Consider the following 20,275-nt stretch of genomic DNA (forward strand, 5'->3'; position numbering starts at 1 on the left):
CTGCCGCTAGGACATGCTGCTTCCGGGACTGGATGAACCTCTGTACATGAGGTAGTAGGATATTGCTGGGTGGAAAGAGGCCAGTGGTCAACCATAGCAGCTCCCAGCCCTTCTCTTCACTGTACCTGAAAACACATGGTCAGCATTATAGAGAATAACTATCTGATATATATATATATATATATCTCAATATACGGAATCGTGACGGCCTGTGTGAGCACCAAATGTGAGTGGAGGGGTGTCCCAATGGACCCGTATCTATATGCTGGGGCAGAGGCTGACTACAAAGGGCATGTCTTGCTCTGGAGGACCCAATATAGTCATCATTTAATTGGGCAGCTCTTTGTCTTTAATGGATGTGGTGGCCTAGTACGGGAGGTTTTACCCTGTACCCTTGCTGTCCTGTCAGGCAGCCTCCCTTCAGTGTCCCCTGGGCCCCTTGCACCTGTTTCCCCCCTGTACATGTGTTCTGCAGTGTATTGTATTATAAAATGTTTTGTATCTTTAAGAGTTATGTCATGTGATTGTTACCCAGGAGGTACCAGTGACCAGGTGATCCCAAGAGTGACCTATGGGCTCCCTGCTAGTCTCCCCCATATTAGCCCTGGGGTGGAGCTTCTCTCTTGGATCTTCGCTCTTCTGCTGAGGTCCAGTGCAGTCTTGTCTAGTGTGTGTGTCCAAAGTGTTGGAGACCTCAAAGTCCAGTCCTGCAGCCGCCATCAAGTCAAGTAAGATAAAGTCACAGCTTTATGAGTCAAGTCAGTCCCTGTCATCTGTCAAGTCAGCGTGGTCTGCACTCAATTGTCCAGTCCTACTACAAGTCCCAGTAAGCCCTTAAGGTCTCTGTGTCACTGGTCACCTCCTTGGGCCCTGGCTGAACTGTATAGACTTTACCATCTGTCTACCCTCAGAAAAGCTACCGTTGTCCGTAACTTGGCGTCAGAGTCTTTATTGTCCGGGATCCAGCGGTATACCTTCGGGTGGTTTTAGGCTAAACCACCCCCTGGCGTCACGAATACAAGAACTCAATGGCATCTGCCCCTAGGGTAACAACATCTGCCCTCATCACACCCCGTAACCACAACATTTGGCGTCACGAACAGGATACGGGTGTGCGCCTTATGCCACAAGTCCTTCCCCCCTAGTCAGAACTGTGTCCAATATTGTCTGCAAAAACCGCATGGACATCATGTATTTCTTAATTTCTCCTGTGGTGGAACTGCAGGGGAATTGATCACTCGTTTCCAGGTTCCTCCAGCCAATTGTTGGTGATCCCAGATGTAGGGGAACCCCAGTGATCGGCTCGTGAATGTACCAATTGGACAACCCCTTATAAACTAAAGGGTCTGTCACCAAAATCTCAGTCCCGGGGAAGGTGACGTTGTTGGCTGTAGACACTCACTTGATGTGGTTCTCCGTCAGCTGCTTGAGGATCTGACAGTAGATCTCGTCCTTTAGGGGTTCTGCTTTTAAGGCACCTTCGAAGATCTGATCTGTCAGCTCGTTGACCGAGCGCATGCGCTTAGACGGGTAGTCTCCCATATACTTTAACATGGGTGCGCGGGACGAGTCAAGGATTATCAGTGATACAATGTCTATCAAAAATCTTAAAGGGGTACTCCGCTGCTCAGCGTTTGGAACAAACTGTTCCGAACGCTGGAGCCGGGAGTTAATGACGTCATAGCCCCGCCCACTCATGACGTCACGCCCCCCACCCCTCAATGCAAGTCTATGGGAGGGGGCGTGACGGATGTCACGCCCCCTCCCATAGACTTGCATTGAGGGGGCGGGACGTGATGTCATGAGGGGGCGGGGTTATGACATCACCAGCTTCCGGCTCCAGCGTTCGGAACAGTTTGTTCCAAACGCTGAGCAGCGGAGTACCCCTTTAAGACACCCCATTTCCATATATGCAAGTTAGAAAAATGAAGGGGATTACCCACAATGGTGGTTTTGCCTATTTTGAGCCTCAGTATGTCTAAGTAGAATTAGTACATGTACTGGGAAGGGATGAGCCCACTCCATTTATGTTGGCACTGGCACCTATCGACAGTTGACACCGACAGGTGCCGCACTCGGCATCTAACCCCTGGATGCTGCAGTCAATAGCGACCACGGCATCTAGGTGGTAAGATGCTGAGTTCTGTACCTGTCGTGTCATCTGTTGGCACCTAGGAGGCCAAAGAAGTAAGTGAAAATGAAAGTACACTGGGGTACAGAGGGGCACTGCGCCGGCTCCAGCGTTCGGAACAGTTTGTTTCCCAACGCTGAGCAGCGGAGTACCCCATTTAAAGGCATACTCCGGTGGAAAAAAAATGTTTTAAAATCAATAAGTGCCAGAAAGTTAAACAGATTTGTAAATTACTTCGATTAAAAAAAATCTTAATCCTTCCAGTACTTATCAGCTGCTGTATACTACAGAGGAAGTTCTTTTCTTTTTGAAATTCTTTCCTGCCTGACCACAGTGCTCTCTGCTGACACCTCTGTCTGTGTCAGGAACTGTCCAGAGCATGAGAGGTTTGCTATGGGGATTTGCTCCTAATCTGGACAGTTCCTGACATGGACAGAGGTGTCAGCAGAGAGCACTGTGGTCAGGCAGGAAAGAATTTCAAAAAAGAAAAGAACTTCCTCTGTAGTATACCGCAGCTGATAAGTACTGGAAGGATTAAGATTTTTTAATAGAAGTAATTTACAAATATGTTTAAAAAAATTAAATATATATATATATATATATATATATATATATTCCACCGGAGTACCCCTTTAAACAATCGCTTGTACAAGTTTTCTTGTGTAAAATAAATAAATAAATTGTATTTATATATATAAAATCCCCATAATAACAATTCAAATCAACCCCCACTCTTTTCCATTTTTCAAACAAAAAAAAAATCTAAATAAATATAACTGGATTGTCGCCATAAGAAAATGTTAGTTATCCTCTAAGGTGAATGCTGAAAATATATAAAAAAAAAAAAAAGAATTAAAAAATTAAAAAAAATATTTTTTCTTTTCTATTACATTATATGGTAAGCTAAAGGAAGGGAGTCATTAAAAAGTGTAAAAAGAAACCAGTCCTCATCCAGTTCTGTCAACCAAAAAACTTAAAAAGTTATGAATATTAAAGGGGTTATCCAGGAATAGAAAAAAACACAGCTAATTACAAAAACCCACGCCACGTCTGTCCCCAGGTTGTGTACAGTATTACAGCTCGGCTCCATTCTCTTCAAGGAAACTGAGCTGCAATACCACACACAACCTGGGGACATACGTGGCGCTGTTTTTGTAGGAAATTTGCTCTGTTTTTCTATTCCTGGAGAACCCCTTTAAAAGGCCTTAAGGAAAAAAGGAAAGTAAAAAATGTGTCAGAAAGGGGTTGAAGAACATGTTCGTTATTAGTCTCCCTCTGGGCAAGTCTTAAAGGGGTACCTCAATGCAAGTCTATAGGAGGGGGCGTGACTGTGACATCATGAGCCGCAGCCCCGCATCGCCAGTCATCCAGCACGGAGCGAACTTGGCTCTGTGCACTGGATGTCTGGGGTGCCGCAGCCAAAATCTCAGGGGTCCCAAGCGGTGGGACCCCGCGATCAGACATCTTATCCCCTATCCTTTGGATAGGGGATAAGATGTCTAGGGGCAGAGTACCCATTTAAAGGGGTACTCCGATGGAAATCTTTTTTTCTTTTTAAATCAACTGGTGCCAGAAAGTTAAACAGATTTGTAAATTACTTCTATAAAAAAAATCTTAATCCTTCCAGTACTTATTAGCTGCTGAATACTACAGAGGAAATTATTTTCTTTTTGGAACACAGAGCTCTCTGCTGACATCACGAGCACAGTGCTCTCTGCTGACATCTCTGTCCATTTTAGGAACTGTCCAGAGCAGCATATGTTTGCTATGGGGATTTTCTCCTACTCTGGACAGTTCCTAAAATGGACAGAGATGTCAGCAGAGAGCACTGTGCTCGTGATGTCAGCAGAGAGCTCTGTGTTCTAAAAAGAAAATAATCTCCTCTGTAGTATTCAGCAGCTAATAAGTACTGGAAGGATTAAGATTTTTTTATAGAAGTAATTTACAAATCTGTTTAACTTTCTGGCACCAGTTGATTTAAAAAAAAAAAAGTTTTCCACCGGAATACCCCTTTAGGATTAGCTCAGACCGGAGGTACTGTCTTAGGAAAGGATATCGATGAAGGCCATGCAGGCCTCCTGGGAGAGCTCGTCGCTCATCAGCACCTTCTTCAGGAGCGCCTGTTTGATGGGCTCCCGCGTGTAACACCACAGCTTGTCCTTCCCGCGGTTCTTGGTGATCATGACCCGGCTCAGGGTGTGCTTCGGTGGTGGTCTGGGGAAAAAAATCTGAGAATTGATAACTGAGACTGGGGGTTGTGAAGGTTTAGTTAGAGCTGATTGATGGCTCCTGCTACTGTTACTCTATTGTAGAAATTAGTTAAAAAAAAAATTGGTAGTAGATTGCTTATAGATTGCTTATAGATTGCTTATACCTTTCAGCACAAAATACTGGAAAACGTAAATGTGGGAGCCATTATATTGTCATATCACAAACCCATCTCTGCTACACCTGTAACTAGACACATGACAGCGTTTGCTGACTATAATGAGACTTCCTAACCTGAAGTAGTCGTAGGAGAATTCCTCCAGGGTGTACGGCTTCACCTTCTCCTCGTGCTCCATTGTGGTCATCTGGACTGTCCGCACTATATCCTGCCTCTGGTCTGGGGTCATTGTCACCAGGGTCTGGACAAGAGAGAAAAAAAAGGTTCCTGCAGTATAATACAGCTGCCATTATCTCACCCCTCCCTCTAATGATAATGAGATGACTCTGCTGACCCCTCCCTCTAATGATAGAGATGACTCTGCTGACCCCGCCCTCTAATGATAATGAGATGACTCTGCTGACCCCTCCCTCTAATGATAATGAGATAACTCTGCTGTCCCCTCCCTCTAATGATAATGAGATGACTCTGCTGACTCCACCCTCTAATGATAATGAGATGACTCTGCTGACCCCTCCCGCTAATGATAATGAGATGACTCTGCTGACCCCTCCCTCTAATGATAATGAGATGACTCTGCTGACTCCGTCCTCTAATGATGAGATGACTCTGCTGACCCCTCCCGCTAATGATAATGAGATGACTCTGCTGACCCCTCCCTCTAATGATAATGAGATAACTCTGCTGACCCCGCCCTCTAATGATAATGAGATGACTCTGCTGTCCCCGCCCTCTAATGATAATGAGATGACTCTGCTGACCCCGACCTCTAATGATAATGAGATGACTCTGCTGACCCCTCCCGCTAAGGATAATGAGATGACTCTGCTGACCCCTCCCTCTAATAATAATGAGATGACTCTGCTGACTCCGCCCTCTAATGATAATGAGATGACTCTGCTGACTCTGCCCTCTAATGATAATGAGATGACTCTGCTGTCCCCGCCCTCTAATGATAATGAGATAACTCTGCTGACCCCGCCCTCTAATGATAATGAGATGACTCTGCTGTCCCCGCCCTCTAATGATAATGAGATGACTCTGCTGTCCCCGCCCTCTTATGATAATGAGATGACTCTGCTGACTCCGCCCTCTAATGATGAGATGACTCTGCTGACTCTGCCCTCTAATGATAATGAGATGACTCTGCTGACTCCGCCCTCTAATGATAATGAGATGACTCTGCTGACCCTGCCCTCTAATGATAATGAGATTGCTCTGCCGACCCCTCCCTCTAATGATAATGAGATGACTCTGCTGACCCCGCCCTCTAATGATAATGAGATGACTCTGCTGACCCCTCCCTCTAATGATAATGAGATGACTCTGCTGACTCCGCCTTATAATGATAATGAGATGACTCTGCCGACCCCTCCCTCTAATGATGAGATGACTCTGCAGACCCTGCCCTCTAATGATAATGTGATGACTCTGCTGACCCCTCCCTCTAATGATATTGAGATGACTCTGCTGACTCCACCCTCTAATGATAATGAGATGACTCTGCTGACCCCGCCCTCTAATGATAATGAGATGACTCTGCTGACCCCTCCCTCTAATGATAATGAGATAACTCTGCTGACTCCTCCTTCTAATGATAATGAGATGACTCTGCTGACTCCACCCTCTAATGATAATGAGATGACTCTGCTGACCCCGCCCTCTAATGATAATGAGATGACTCTGCTGACCCCTCCCTCTAATGATAATGAGATGACTCTGCTGACCCCTCCCTCAATGATACTGAGATGACTCTGCTGACCCCGCCCTCTAATGATAATGAGATGACTCTGCTGACCCCGCCCTCTAATGATAATGAGATGACTGCTGACCCCTCCCTCTAATGATAATGAGATGACTCTGCTGACTCCGCCTTATGATAATGAGATTACTCTGCTGACTCCTCCCTCTAATGATAATGAGATGATTCTGCTGACCCCTCTCTCTAATGATAATGAGATGACTGCTGACCCCTCCCTCTAATGATAATGAGATGACTCTGCTGACTCCGCCTTATGATAATGAGATTACTCTGCTGACTCCTCCCTCTAATGATAATGAGATGATTCTGCTGACCCCATCCTCTAATGATAATGAGATGACTCTGCTGACTCCTCCCTCTAATGATAATGAGATGACTCTGCTGACTCCTCCCTCTGATAATGAGATGACTCTGCTGACTCCTCCCTCTAATGATAATGAGATGACTCTGCTGACCCCTCCCTCTAATGATAATGAGATGACTCTGCTGACCCCTCCCTCTAATGATAATGAGATGACTCTGCTGACCCCTCCCTCTAATGATAATGAGATGACTCTGCTGACCCCTCCCTCTAATGATAATGAGATGACTCTGCTGATGATGAAGGGATCTCATGGGAACCATAATGGTAACCTACCATGCCCCCAGCACCCAGCAATATTGTACAAGTAAAATGTTCCTATGGCTTGGACTTATATGGCTTCCAATATATTTTGTGCTCATATCAGCATGATTCCGATTTTTACAACTTTTTCCCAAATTCCCCTAAAGGAATCTGGATACTCAACTTCGTATAGAAACAAGCTGGTGCCAGGAACCTACCACAATCTCGGAGGGGGGTTTGGTGATGCTCGGCATGACGTACACACTCTCTGTTGGAAAGTCTCCTTTTTGCTTTGTCCTCTCGTTGTAGCCGTGAGCCCAGCCGGCGTTCATGACCGACTCCCCAGTGTCCTGGTCCAGGATGATCAGGTCTCCTTTGTGGAAACTGAGGAATCCAGAATCTTCTCCAGCTCCAGAAGTAAAAAAAAAAACAAAAAAACACAATATAAGATCAGATGGGAGGATTTATTGAGGGGGCACTGAACATTCTCTATATTTTTGGCAGGGCCGGCGTTAGGGCGGGGCAATCCAGGCAATTGCCCAGGGCCCCCATCCCCAAGGGAGCCCCCTGCGGGCTGCTCAGTGGCGGATCCAGGGGAGGGGGATCTACCACTGAGCAGCCTGCAGGGGTCCCCCGTCACATTCGGGACATCCCTGTGTCCCGAAAGATCTTTTCAGGACACAAGGATGTCCTGGTTACCTTTCTGCGGCCCTGCATTAACTTTAAAAATGCAGGGGTCCCCTGGAGGTAGCATCCTGTGCGTGCGCCCATAGGAACAGAGGATCAGAGCGTCGGAGCATCGAGGAGGAGGACGCGCGCGCATGGTAAGTTACCTGCATGTCATCTTCGGTGCTCTGACCATCGCTCCTCCGGTCCCGGGACCTACTGCTATGGCCTACAGGCCATAGCAGTAGGTCCCGGGACCGGTGGTCGGAGCACCGAAGATGACGTGCAGGTAACTTACCATGCGCGCGTCCTCCTCCTCGATGATCTGATGCTCCGCTCCTCCATTCCTATGGGCGCACGCACAGGACGTCAGTAACTGGACAGCCCCCTCCCATAGACTTGCATTGAGGGGGATGGGCGTGACGTCATGAGAGGCGGGGCTATGACATCACAAGCTCCCGTCACGGCCCCTCCCATAGACTTGCATTGAGGGGGTGGGGCGTGATGTCACGAGGGGCGGCACTATGACATCATGAGCTCCCGACGACGGCTCTAAGCGTTCGGAACATTTTGTTCCAAACGCTGAGCAGCGGAGTACCCCTTTAAGGGTCTAAATGGGTTTCAGCTTCTAGATGTTTAAAACAAATAATGTATTTGTATCCAAGACTATATCTATAACAAGGGGGCATCTTTCTACACCAGCACAGACAGGGGTTCTTTACTGTAAGAGCAGTGAGACTATTGATCTCTCTGCCAGAGGAAGTGGTCAGGGTGAACTCACTACAAGAGTCCAGGAGGAGGGGCCTGGATACATTTCTGGAATGTAATATTATTACAGGTTAGGCCAGGTTCACACTGTGTTTTTACATTCTCACTAAAAACAGGATACGGATGCATACTGTGCGGGGGCTGTTTATACCAATGGCCCCGATGAAGTCACATTTGATTAAGCATCCTGCTGTTTCCAGGCAGTAACATATTTAAAGGGGTACTTTGATGGAAAACTTTTTTTTTTTTTTTATCGACTGGTGCTAGAAAGTTAAACAGATTTGTAAATAACTTCTATTTAAAAATCTTAATCCTTCCAGTACTTATCAGCTGCTCCACAGGAAGTTCTTTTCTTTTTGAATTTCTTTTCCGTCTGACCACAGTGCTCTCTCCTGACACCTCTGTCCATGTCAGGAACTGTCCAGAGTAGGAGAAAATCCCCATAGAAAACCTCTCCTGCTCTGGACAGTTCCTGACATGGACAGAGGTGTCAGCAGAGAGCACTGTGGTCAGACTGGAAAGAACTACACAACTTTCTGTAGAGCATACAGCAGCTGATAAGTACTGGAAGGATTAAGATTTTTAAATAGATGTCATTTATGAATCAGTTTAACTTTCTGGCACCAATTGATTTAAAAAAAAAAAAAAAAAAAATTGTTTTCCACCGTAGTACCCCTTTAACCACACTAAGTGAGATGAATGGAAACATTTAAAAGGAGCCAAAAAAAGATATTGGAGACATTTTGTAAAGGCGGGGAGTCACTTTATTCAGGTGCTTAGTTGTGGCAGCTACATAACTCTGACATTGGATGCTCTGATCCTGAGGACTTGTCCTTACCAGGGTTCGGATTGTCCTGAAGAGCCACCACGTACTTGGATCTCCTCCTCAGTCCTTCCAGGAAGATGACCACCAGCTCCCGGATATCTTCTGCGTTGTTGGAAGTGAAGGTGTACTCATCACCCTTTATAGTGGCCAAGGTGAAGCTCTGCCCCTGCAGCTTACTCCCCCTGTAAGATGCCAATGACAGGAAGGAATATGGATGCAACTAAGGGTGGAGGTTCACTTACTTCTGACTATTTTTTTTTTCAACTATGCTTTAAAGGAGTACTACCGTGCTGACAACTTATCCCCTATCTAAAGTATAGGGGATAAGTTGCCTGATCCCGCCGCTGGGGACCCCCGCAATCTCGCACGCAGCACCCCGCTCTCATTAGGCCCCCGGAGCGAACATCTAATGACTGCCGATCACGGGGCCGGAGTATCGTGATGTCACGGCTCCACCCCCATGTGACGCCACGCTCCGCCCCCTCAATGTAAGTCTATGGCAGGAGACGAGACAGCTGTCTCGCCCCTGCCATAGACTTGCATTGAGGGGGCGGAGCGTGACGTCACAGGGGGGGCGGAGCTGTGACATCACGATACTCCGGCCCCGTCATCAGACCCGGAGCGGATGTTCGCTTCGGGGCCTGATGAGAGCGGGGTGCTGCATGCGAGATGGCGGGGGTCCCCAGTGGCAGGACCCTGCGGGATCAGGCAACTTATGCCCTATCCTTTAGATAGGGGATAAGTTGTCAGCACGGTATTACCCCTTTAAGGGGTACTCCCTTGGAGGGAAACATTTTTATCAACTGGTGCCAGATCAACAGATTTGTAAATTACTTCTATTAAAAAATCTTAATCCTTCCAGTACTTATCAGCTGCTGTATACTACAGAGGAAGTTCTTTTCTTTTTGAATTTCTTTTCTGTCTGACCACAGTGCTCTCTGCTGACACCCCTGTCCATTTTAGGAACTGTCCGGAGCAGGATAGATTTGCTATGGGGATTTGCTCCTACTCTGGATAGTTCCTAAAATGGACAGAGGTGTCAGCAGAGAGCACAGTGGTCAGACAGAAAAGAAATTCAAAAAGAAAAGAACTTTCTCTGTAGTATACAGCAGCTGATAAGTATTGGAAGGATTAAACATTTTTAATAGAAGTAATTTACAAATCTGTTTAACTTTCTGGCACCAGTTGATTTAAACAAACAAAACAAAAAAAAAACATGTTTTCCAATGGAGTACCCCTTTAAAGGGGTACTCTGTTGCTAGACATCTTATTCCCTATCCAAAGGATATGGGATAAGATGTCTGATCGTGGGGGTCCTGCCGCAGGGGTTCACCCGCACCCTCCCACAGCACCCAGCGTGCTAAACAAACGCCGGGTTCAGTGGTCGTGACGTCAAGGCCATACCCCCTCGTGATGTCACACCACGCCCCTTCTATTCATGTCTATGGGAGGGGGCGGGTCTGTCGACCCTCCCCCTCCCATAGACATGAATGGAAGGAGCGTGGCGTGACATCACGGGGAGGCGTGGCCTTGAAGTCACGATCACGGCATCCGACTCCGAGAGTTCTAAACAAAATGTTCAGAACGCTGGAGCACTGGAGTACCCCTTTAAATAGACGCTGTGTCATTTGAACAAACTTTGCGTAGATCAATGGTACAACTGACATTAAGACACTTTGTACCATATCTTATTGGACAAAAATGCTTCTTTCTCCTTTTATCAAACAAATTAAATTTTATAGGATCCATTGGTGTCCATTGTGCTACGGCCTTGATCTGAGCCTTGCAAATGTGAACAAGGCTTTAGCAGGAAGCACAGGAAAAGGACAGGGGGGCATTATTGCTGTGTAGGGCACAAAAAAAGACAATACTACTGTATGGGGGTCTAAAAAGAGATGTGCTGAAAAAACTAAAGGGTATGCAATTACTGTGTGGGGCCTAAGAGGAGTTAATATTAGAGTGCAAAGACTAAAGGGGGTACTATTACTGTGTGGGGCCTAAGAGGAGTTAATATTAGAGTGCAAAGACTAAAGGGGGTACTATTACTGTGTGGGGCCTAAGAGGAGTTAATATTAGAGTGCAAAGACTAAAGGGGGTACTATTACTGTGTGGGGCCTAAGAGGAGTTAATATTAGAGTGCAAAGACTAAAGGGGGTACTATTACTGTGTGGGGCCTAAGACGAGTTAATATTAGAGTGCAAAGACTAAAGGGAGTACTATTACTGTGTGGGGCCTAAGAGGAGTTAATATTAGAGTGCAAAGACTAAAGGGAGTACTATTACTGTCTGGGGCCCAAGAGGAGTTAATATTAGAGTGTAAAGTCAAAAGGGGGTACTATTACTGTGTGGGGCCTAAAAGGAGTTAATATTAGAGCGCAAAGACTAAAGGGGGTACTATTACTGTGTGGGGCCTAGGAGGAGTTAATATTAGAGCACAATGACTAAAGGGGGTACTATTACTGTGTGGGGCCTAAGAGGAGTTAATATTAGAGTGCAAAGGCTAAAGGGAGTACTATTACTGTGTTTGGCCTAAGAGAAGTTAATATTAGAGTGCAAAGACTAAAGGGGGTACTATTACTGTGTGGGGCCTAGGAGAAGTTAATATTAGAGTGCAAAGACTAAAGGGGGTACTATTACTGTGTTTGGCCTAAGAGGAGTTAATATTAGAGTGCAAAGACTTAAAGGGGGTACTATTACTGTGTGGGGCCTAAACGGAGTTGATATTAGAGTGCAAAGACTAAAGGGGGTACTATTACTGTGTGGGGCCTAAGAGGAGTTAATATTAGAGTGTAAAGACTAAAGGGGGTACTATTACTGTGTTTGGCCTAAGAGGAGTTAATATTAGAGTGCAAAGACTTAAAGGGGGTACTATTACTGTGTGGGGCCTAAGAGGAGTTAATATTAGAGTGCAAAGACTAAAGAGTGTACTATTACTGTGTGGGGCCTAAGAGGAGTTAATATTAGAGTGTAAAGACTAAAGGGGGTACTATTACTGTGTGGGGCCTAAACAGAGTTGATATTAGAGTGCAAAGACTAAAGGGGAAGAGTGCTACAAGGTGTCCGTTCTGGCAGGAAGAGATGATGCATTACTGGGCGCCTGGGAGATGGGAGCTTTGCTTCCCATTAACGAGATGCTTGAGTAAAACACTTCGGGAGACGTGTATGATAAACGTTTCCCTTTTATTAAATGAATAAAAAGTAAAGTAAAATGAAAACGGGTTTCACAAGGGGTCCCTCACTTCGTCAGGTCATATTATTATTACAAGGTTATTATGACCTGACGAAGCGAGGGGCCCCTCGCGAAATGCGTTGTCATTTTACTTTACTTTTTATTCATTTGAAAAAAGGGAAACGTTTATCATACACGTCTCCCGTAGTGTTTTACTCAAGCATCTCGTTAATGGGAAGCAAAGCTCCCTTCTCCCAGGTGCCCAGTAATGCATCATCTCTTCCTGCCGGAACGGATACCTTGTGGCACTCTTCCAGCATCAGCGCAACTATTAACCTGACCGACATCGCAGATGATCAGGACCGATGCACAGCGGCCACGGGAATCTTTATGAGTGCATTGCACACTCTTTCATGCGATTACCAGTGTTGTGCCTGTAGCGCAACAACAAAAGGTGAGTGCGCTAATCTCACCTAACAATTGCACATCTCAAGTAACTGTCTGATCCCAGTAACGGCACTTAGATAGCGCCCCCTTTGTTCAGTTTTTTCTATTTTTCATTATAAAGACTAAAGGGGGCACTATTACTGTGCGGGGCCTAAACTGAGTTAATATGAGAGTGCAAAGACTAAAGGGGGAACTATTACTTTGTGGGGCCTAAAAGGAGTTAATATTACAGTGCAAGGATTAAAGGGGGCACTATTAGGCTAGGGTCACAGTGCAAAATTTCTGTGTGGAATTCTATTTTAGTGTACACTATGGAATTTCAGAAACGGATGTTCTGCCCCTGAAATTTCACTACTGAAATATTAATCTTGCCTGGAATACATTGCCGTCTATGGGATGATAATGTAGGCGGGGTCCTATATTGCCTCACATGGAATCTCCAGATCAAATTTTTGTGTCTGGAAGTTCCATAGTGTTAACCTAGCCTTACTGTGTGGGGCCTAAAAGGAGATAATATTAGTTTGCAAGGACTTAAAGGGGCGCTATTACTGTGTGAGGCCTTAATGGTGGCACTATTACTGTGTGAGGCCTAAATGGTGGCACTATTACTGTGTGAGGCCTAAATGGCTGCACTATTACTGTGTGAGGCCTAAATGGAGGTACTATTACTGTGTGAGGCCTAAATGGCTGCACTATTACTGTGTGAGGCCTTAATGGTGGCACTATTACTGTGTGACGCTTAAATGGAGGCACTATTACTGAGTGAGGCCTAAATGGCTGCACTATTACTCAGTGAGGCCTAAATTGAGGCACTACTACAGAGTGAGGCCTAAATGGAGACACTATTACTGTGTGAGGCCTAAATGGCTGCATTATTACTGTGTGAGGCCTAAATGTAGACACTATTACTGAGTGAGGCCTAAATGGAGGCACTATTACTGTGTGAGGCCTAAATGGAGGCACTATTACTGTGTGAGGCCTACATTGAGGCACTATTACTGAGTGAGGCCTAAATGGAGGCACTATTACTGAGTGAGGCCTAAATGGAGGCACTATTACTGAGTAATGCCTAAATGGAGGTACTATTACTGTGTGAGGCCTAAATGGATTCACTATTACTGTGTGGACTAAATGGCAGCACTATTACTGTACGAGGCCTAAATGGAGGTACTATTACTGTACGAGGCCTAAATGGAGGCACTATTACTGTGTGAGGCCTAAATGGAGGCACTATTACTGTACGAGGCCTAAATGGAGGCACTATTACTGAGTGAGGCCTAAATGGAGGCACTATTACTGTGTGAGGCCTAAATGGAGACACTATTACTGTGTGAAGCCTAAATGGCTGCACTATTACTGAGTGAGGCCTAAATGGAGGCACTATTACTGAGAGAGGCCTAAATGGAGGCACTATCACTGAGTGAGGCCTAAATGGAGGCACTATTACTGAGAGAGGCCTAAATGGAGACACTATTACTGTGTGAGGCCCAAATGGCTGCACTATTACTGAGTGAGGCCTAAATGGAGGCACTATTACTGTGTGAGGCCTAAATGGAGACACTATTACTGTGTGAGGCCCAAATGGCTGCACTATTACTGAGTGAGGCCTAAATGGAGGCACTGTTACTGTGTGAGGACTAAATGGCAGCACTATTATTGTGCGAGGCCTAAATGGGTCACCACACTATTTATGTGTGAGAACTAAATGACGGCACTGTTAATGAGGGAGGCCTAAAAGTCGTCACTATTACTTTGTGAGGCCTAAAATGAGTTTTTATTGGAGTGCAAGGACTAAAGGGGACACTATTACTGTATGGGGCCTAAATCTAGGTAAAATCTGTGTAAGAGGACTAAAGGGGGCACTATTACTGTGTGGGGCCTAAATCTAGGTAAAATCTATGTAAGAGGACTAAAGGGGGCACTATTGCTGTGTGGGGCCTAAATCTAGGTAAAATCTGTGTAAGAGGACTAAAGGGGGCACTATTACTGTGTGGGGCCTAAATCTAGGTAAAATCTATGTAAGAGGACTAAAGGGGGCACTATTGCTGTGTGGGGCCTAAATCTAGGTAAAATCTGTGTAAGAGGACTAAAGGGGGCACTATTACTGTGTGGGGCCTAAATCTAGGTAAAATCTATGTAAGAGGACTAAACGGGGCACTATTACTGTGTGGGGCCTAAATCTAGGTAAAATCTATGTAAGAGGACTAAAGGGGGCATTATTACTGTGTGGGGCCTAAATGGAGGTTATATCAGTGTGCAAGGACTAAAGGGGGCACTATTACTGTGTGGAGCACAAACGGGGGTACTCTAAGGGCTCATTCGCACTACAAAATCTCTGCCTGGAGATATTCCCCGTAGAGACTCCTTTTAGGACCGCTTAGAAATGTACCATCCCCATAGACGGCAATGAATTTCAGAGCGGATTCCGCCGAAAGAATGAACATGTTTCACGTCCGCTGCGGAAATTCTGTAGTGTGAATGGTGCATGAGAATCCCATTGAGAACGATAGGAGGCTGCTTCGCCGTATTTTCCGAGCTGAATTCCGCTCGGAAAATGCGTAATGTGAATGGGCCCCAACTGTAAGGGCCACCATTACCATTGGGGGAGGATCCATGTTTTGCGCTTACCTGCTGCTGGAAACGGCTGTGATCTCGGGGAAGGACAGCTCCAGCAGAACCTGCTCCTGCTCGTCCACAAAGTACACCCCGGTCCAGTTCACCGCCACGATCACATCGTTCTTCGGTAGGCTCGGCCCTGGAAGTCACATGACACACGAATTACGATGAAATAAACTCGAAATGTTTTCAAAAAATGTGTACTAACCAGGATGCCGCCGCTGGCTGTCCGGGCATGCCGGAAGTTGTAGTTTTGCCACATATGAAGGTCTACAGCAGTGTTTCCCAACCAGGGTGACTCCAGCTGTTGCAAAACTACAACTCCCAGCATGCCCGGACAGCCAACGGCTGTCCGGGCATGCTGGGAGTTGTATTTTTGCAACAGCTGGAGGCGCGCTGTTTGGAAAACGATATTCTAGTGTAACAACCACCTCTGACCACTAGATGCCAATGTAGCATTTATTGTAAATATCGCTGTTGCTGCAATAAACGAACCTTAGGGGGCGCTCCACTCTACATCACCGTCATCCCATCCCATCCATGCTGGAAGTTGTAGTTTTGCAACTGCTGGAGGCACCCTGGTTGGGAAACACCGTTGCAGAGGGTGTGTGTGTGGGGGGAGATGACCCCATAACACCCTCCTGCTCTTCCCTACATGACACAGACTAAAAGATATAGCGTCACACCCAGGGCTGGCGCAAGGATTTTTGCCACCCTAGGCAAAAGCTAATTTTGCCGCCCCTTGACTCCGCCCATTGACACGCCCCACCTTACTAATGGGGTGACACACTGTAACAAGCCCCGTCCTCATGCTGCTGGCTGAACGAGCGGTTCGGATGTTGTTTATCTAACTTTCTTGCGGCAGGTAGATCGGCGCCCCCCATCACGAGGGTGCTCTAGGCAGCTGCCTATTTTGCCTATAGGCAGAGCCGGCCCTGGTCCCATCTCCACCCCTGTATAAAGCAGATCTGAGGTTACTCTACCTGAGAACTTAAAGGCCTCGTAGAATCTGGAAAACAGCAAAGGCCACTTGAAGCGCGCAAAGTCCACCACGTTCTCCTTGACCTTCTGCGCATCCGATCTCCTCTGGGCGTATATACCCTGCAGGGGGCGATAGACATTTACTGATCATTGAAGTTCCTCATACAGGATTCAACACATAACTGATGTATGGATATAATAGAGCTGGAGGGGAGGTGTATAGGTATCATATATATATATATATATATATATACTGATCCTAAAGAGATAGCAGCGGTATACAGATAGAGCTGGAGGGGAGGCGTATGAGTATTATATATACTGATCCTAAAGAGATAGCAGCAGTATACAGATAGAGCTGGAGGGGAGGTGTATAAGTATTATATATATACTGATCCTAAAGAGATAGAAGCAGTATACAGATAGAGCTGGAGGGGAGGTGTATGAGTATTATATATACTGATCCTAAAGAGATAGCAGCAGTATACAGATAGAGCTGGACAGGAGGTGTTTAACTACTATATATACTGATCCCAGATAGATAGCAGCAGTATACAGAAAGAACTAGAGAGGAGGTGTATAACTACTATATATCCTGATACCAAAAAAAATAAAAAATAAATAGCAGCAGTATACAGAGAGAGCTGGAGTGGAGGTGTTTAACTAGTATATATTCTGATACCATAGAGATAGCAGCAGTATACAGATAGAGTTAGAGGAGAGGTGTATAACTGCTATGTATCCAGATCCAATAGAGATAGCAGCAGTATACAGATAGAGCTAGTCGAGAGGTGTATAACTGTTATATATCCTGATATCAAAAAGATAGCAGCAGTATACAGATAGAGCTGGAGTGGAGGTGTATAACTACTAAATATCCTGATCCCATAGAGATAGCAGCAATATACAGATAGAGCTGGAGTGGAGGTGTATAACTACTAAATATCCTGATCCCATAGAGATAGCAGCAGTATACAGATAGAGCTGGAGTGGAGGTATATAACTACTAAATATCCTGATCCCATAGAGATAGCAGCAATATACAGATAGAGCTGGAGGGGAGGTGTGTAACTACTATATATCCTGATACCATAGAAATAGCAGCAGTATACAGATAGAGCTAGTTGGGAGGTGTATAACTGTTATATATCCTGATATCAAAAAGATAGCAGCAGTATACAGATAGAGCTGGAGTGGAGGTGTATAACTACTAAATATCCTGATCCCATAGAGATAGCAGCAATATACAGATAGAGCTGGAGGGGAGGTGTGTAACTACTATATATCCTGATCCCATAGAAATAGCAGCAGTATACAGATAGAGCTAGAGGAGAGATGTATAACTACTATATATATCCTGATCCCACAGAGATAGCAGCAGCAGTATACAGATAGAGCTGGAGGGAAGGTATATTACTACTATATAACCTGATCCCATAGTGATAGCAGTAGTATACAGATAGAGCTGTAGGGGAAGTGTATTACTACTATATAACCTCATCCCATAGAGATAGCAGCAGCAGTATACAGATAGAGCTGGAGAGGAAGTGTATTACTACTATATATATCCTGATCCCACAGAGATAGCCGCAGCAGTATACAGATAGAGCTGGAGGGGAAGTGTATTACTACTATATATCCTGATCTTATAGATAGAGCTGGAGGGGAGGTGTATAACTACTATATAACCTGATCCCATAGTGATAGCAGCAGTATACAGATAGAGCTGGAGGGGAGGTGTATTACTACTATATATATCCTGATCCCATAGTGATAGCAGCAGTATACAGATAGAGCTGGAGGGGAGGTGTATTACTACTATATATATCCTGATCCCATAGTGATAGCAGTAGTAGTATATAGATAGAGCGGGGGTCTGTTTTCTTAGTTTTCTTTACATCTTACACCCTCTGGACAGCAGGGGGCGTCTCACCTTTTTGTGTGCGGCGATAATGTACTGGGCCCACTTCTCCACATTTTTGGATGGGGTGATTTCACGGTCCGGGATGTAGGACGGGATGAGATTTAATAGTCTTTCCATTATCAGCTCTGACCCATAATCTACGTAGTACTGCTGAGACGCCAGCTCCGCCAGATCCTCCTCCTGTGGGCGGGACAAGAATGCGTTACGTATCAGGAACAGGACCGGCAGTGTTATCATAGGGACATTGTTCATGTACAATAAAGGGACTTATAAATATTAGCTTCTTACTTGTACATATTAATGTGACCCTCTAGGACAGTGGTCTCCAACCTGACGACCTCCAGATGTTGCAAAACTACAATTCCCAGCATGCCCGGTCAGCCAAACACCTTTCTGCCTCCTCCAGAGGATCCACACTGATTATGAAAGGTAAATCAATGCTTCCCTTTTGCAAAACTTCAACTCCCGGCATGCCCGGACAGCCAAACACCTATCTGCCTCCTCCAGAGGATCCACACTGATCATGAAAGGTAAATCAATGCTTCCCTTTTGCAAAACTTCAACTCCCAGCATGCCCGGACAGCCAAACACCTATCTGCCGCCTCCAGAGGATCCACACTGATCATGAAAGGTAAATCAATGCTTCCCTTTTGCAAAACTTCAACTCCCAGCATGCCTGGACAGCCAAACACCTGTCTGCCTCCTCCAGAGGATCCACGCTGATCATGAAAGGTAAATCAATGCTTCCCTTTTGCAAAACTTCAACTCCCAGCATGCCCGGACAGCCGTTGGCTGTCCGGGCATGCTGGGAGTTGTAGTTTTGCAACATCTGGAGGTCCGCAGGTTGAAGACCACTGCTCTAGGAGATGTACCAGACGGCGCTCACCTTGTCACACCGGTACTCCCCGAACTTCACTCCCCTCACAATCTGCTGATAGATCAGGTTAGTTGCCACATTGTCTTCTGTAGGATTGTGCCATGGGGTGAAGATTTCCTTCCTGAAGAAAAGCCTCCAGGGGGCGTTCCTCTCCTGCGCGCCCTGCTCCTTGGCGTACTGTTCGCATTGAGAAACGGCGTCCATGACATGGTCATTCCCGCTGCCCAACGAGGACACCTGGTGGACACAGAAGAAAATGCGCATGGATTGTATGATATGCATTTCGTTGTGATCACATGGTACTATTAGGCTAGGTTCACACTACGGAATTTCTGCCGGAGATCGAGCCGGCGGCGCTAGGACCTAGCAGACTGCATTCCTGCCCCCCCCCCCCCCCCCCATAGACTGCAATGCATTTCTGAGTGGATCTTTTGGGAGATCTGCTCAGAAATGCATTGTCATCTATGGGGACGGCAATGTAGACCCCGCGCGGTCCTAGTGCCGCCGGTTCGATCTACGGCAGAAATTGTAACCAGAAATTCCACAGTGTGAACCTAGCCTTAGGCCACGTTCACATGGCAGAAATTCTGCATGGAATTCCGCATGAAAATTCCATTTATAGCCAAATAAATTCTCACTGCAGAATTTCCGCTGCAGGAATTCCATTGAAGTGAACGGGCAACTAAATTTTGTGGAATTCACTGCAGAATTTTCCTGCAGAATTCCGTGCAGAAATTCTGCAGCGTGAACATAGCCTAATTGTATAAATGTCCCCAAATTGTATGATGACATTTTTTTTATTATATTATCTGAGGACTGTTAAGAGTCTCCCCATTGATGGCAGGAGGGCATTGTAATTCCTTAGTCTCCTTCAGGGCCGGTTCTGCCTATAGGCAAAATAGGCAGCTGCCTAGAGCGCCCTCTTCATGGGGGCACCACTGTAAGAAAGTTAGTAGCCAGCATCCAAAGCACCTGCAGCTCCTCCGAAGCACCCTCCCAGCTAACGCCACCATTGCGACCCCCCTTCCTCATCCTCAGACATCGCACGCCCCAATACATCCGCCCCATGAGGAGGAGGTTTGTTACAGTGTGTCACCCCAGTAGTAAGTAGCAGGGCTG

General features: G+C 46.0%; 1 protein-coding gene across 1 annotated transcript in view; it reads right to left on the minus strand.

Moving 5' to 3' along the window:
* Nucleotides 1–20,275, minus strand: part of MYO7A (myosin VIIA) — a gene marked incomplete in the record, with an annotated part of 248,641 nt that overhangs the window by 20,228 nt on the left and 208,138 nt on the right. Inside the window, 10 exon segments of the mRNA XM_056561158.1 lie at nt 1–125; nt 1,403–1,556; nt 4,188–4,345; nt 4,634–4,758; nt 7,102–7,292; nt 9,156–9,325; nt 15,387–15,513; nt 16,358–16,475; nt 18,289–18,459; nt 19,166–19,393. Coding sequence (XP_056417133.1) covers nt 1–125; nt 1,403–1,556; nt 4,188–4,345; nt 4,634–4,758; nt 7,102–7,292; nt 9,156–9,325; nt 15,387–15,513; nt 16,358–16,475; nt 18,289–18,459; nt 19,166–19,393 — 1,567 coding nt within the window.

Source organism: Hyla sarda, chromosome 2, assembly GCF_029499605.1.
Source record: "Hyla sarda isolate aHylSar1 chromosome 2, aHylSar1.hap1, whole genome shotgun sequence".
Taxonomy (NCBI): Eukaryota; Metazoa; Chordata; class Amphibia; order Anura; family Hylidae; genus Hyla; species Hyla sarda.